This window comes from Acanthisitta chloris, unplaced genomic scaffold (genome assembly GCF_000695815.1).
Source record: "Acanthisitta chloris isolate BGI_N310 unplaced genomic scaffold, ASM69581v1 scaffold22405, whole genome shotgun sequence".
Classification (NCBI taxonomy): Eukaryota; Metazoa; Chordata; class Aves; order Passeriformes; family Acanthisittidae; genus Acanthisitta; species Acanthisitta chloris.
The window spans coordinates 836-1,949 of NW_008675604.1; the positions used below are offsets into that span (position 1 = coordinate 836).

At 58.4% G+C, this 1,114-nt stretch overlaps 1 protein-coding gene across 1 annotated transcript in view; it reads right to left on the reverse strand.

Moving 5' to 3' along the window:
- Window positions 1-1,114, reverse strand: part of LOC103803286 (protein argonaute-1) — a gene marked incomplete at both ends in the record, with an annotated part of 5,854 nt that overhangs the window by 122 nt on the left and 4,618 nt on the right. Inside the window, 2 exons of the mRNA XM_009075833.1 lie at window positions 618-792; window positions 906-1,100. Of these exons, the coding sequence (XP_009074081.1) occupies window positions 618-792; window positions 906-1,100 (370 nt within the window). The remainder of the gene's footprint in view (window positions 1-617; window positions 793-905; window positions 1,101-1,114) is intronic.

Sequence of the window (1,114 nt, forward strand, 5' to 3'; positions counted from 1 at the left end):
AGCATGGCAGAGTTTGGTTATGTCCAGCTGCCCAAAACAAACCAGCTCCCCCCCAAACAGCCCTGCTGGCATTTTCTGCAGGCATCAACACCAGGCATGACACAGGGATAGAGCAAGCAGCAGGGTGAGTGCTGGGCACTGGCCCATCCTGCTGCAGAGCAGAGGATTAAGTGAGTAAAACTCCAGGGCTCTCTGCAGTGTGTGCTGGGGTCTGTGCCCCCGGACCAAAACTGTCCCTCAGTTCCCTCTAGCTCATGTGGAGCAGAGTCTGGTTAGACTCAATCTAAGCACTTAATTCAGACATCTAGGAGAAGCCACAGCGTCGACGATAGCGCAGAACGAGCCGTGAGCCAGCAAAGGGTTATCCATCCTGTCGCATCAGCGGCTCCAGCTACCGCCAAAACAACAGATGTTTTCAAGCTGACAGAGGCTATTTCAAGCGAGTCACCGGGACGATCAGCACCCAGTCACTCACAATACCAGCAAACAGCTGGCTGGCTTTCTGCAGGCAGCCTAATCCACACTGCTGCGCGAGTCCACCAAGCAGCAGCTTCACCCAGAACCAGCTCCCCCTGCCAGCGGTGAGACTCCCCCTCAGCAGAGCCAGGGCTGTCCACACAGGGATGAAGCAGCTGCCCCTGACCCTGCAGCACTCACCCTCTCGTTCTTGTCCGCGCAGAACAGTCGGGTGTGATGCCTCTTCTGGACCACGATGTAGGTGATGCCAGGCTGGTAATCCTTTTCCAGTTTGATGCACGCGTCTCGGATTGCCAGGAGCTCGTAGTGAAGGATCTGGAGGGACAAGGGCATGCAGAGTGGGGACACACCGACACCCAGCTGTCCTCAGGAGCTCGGTGGGAGCCGCTGCATCTCTGCTGCCCCACGGGGATCGGGGGGCTCCTCACCTGCGGGAGCTGCCCCTCGGGGACGCCATCGCGGTAGAAGATGATCCTGGTGGGTTTGAAGCGTGTGGATTTGTAGAACTGGATGAGGAGCTCCCTCACCATGTAGGACAAGTCCTCGATGATCTCCTGGCGAGGACGCTGCACACGCACCGTGGCGCAGTAACGACTGGGGTGAGCGTCCATGCTGCCCACGACCTGCGGCAACAGAC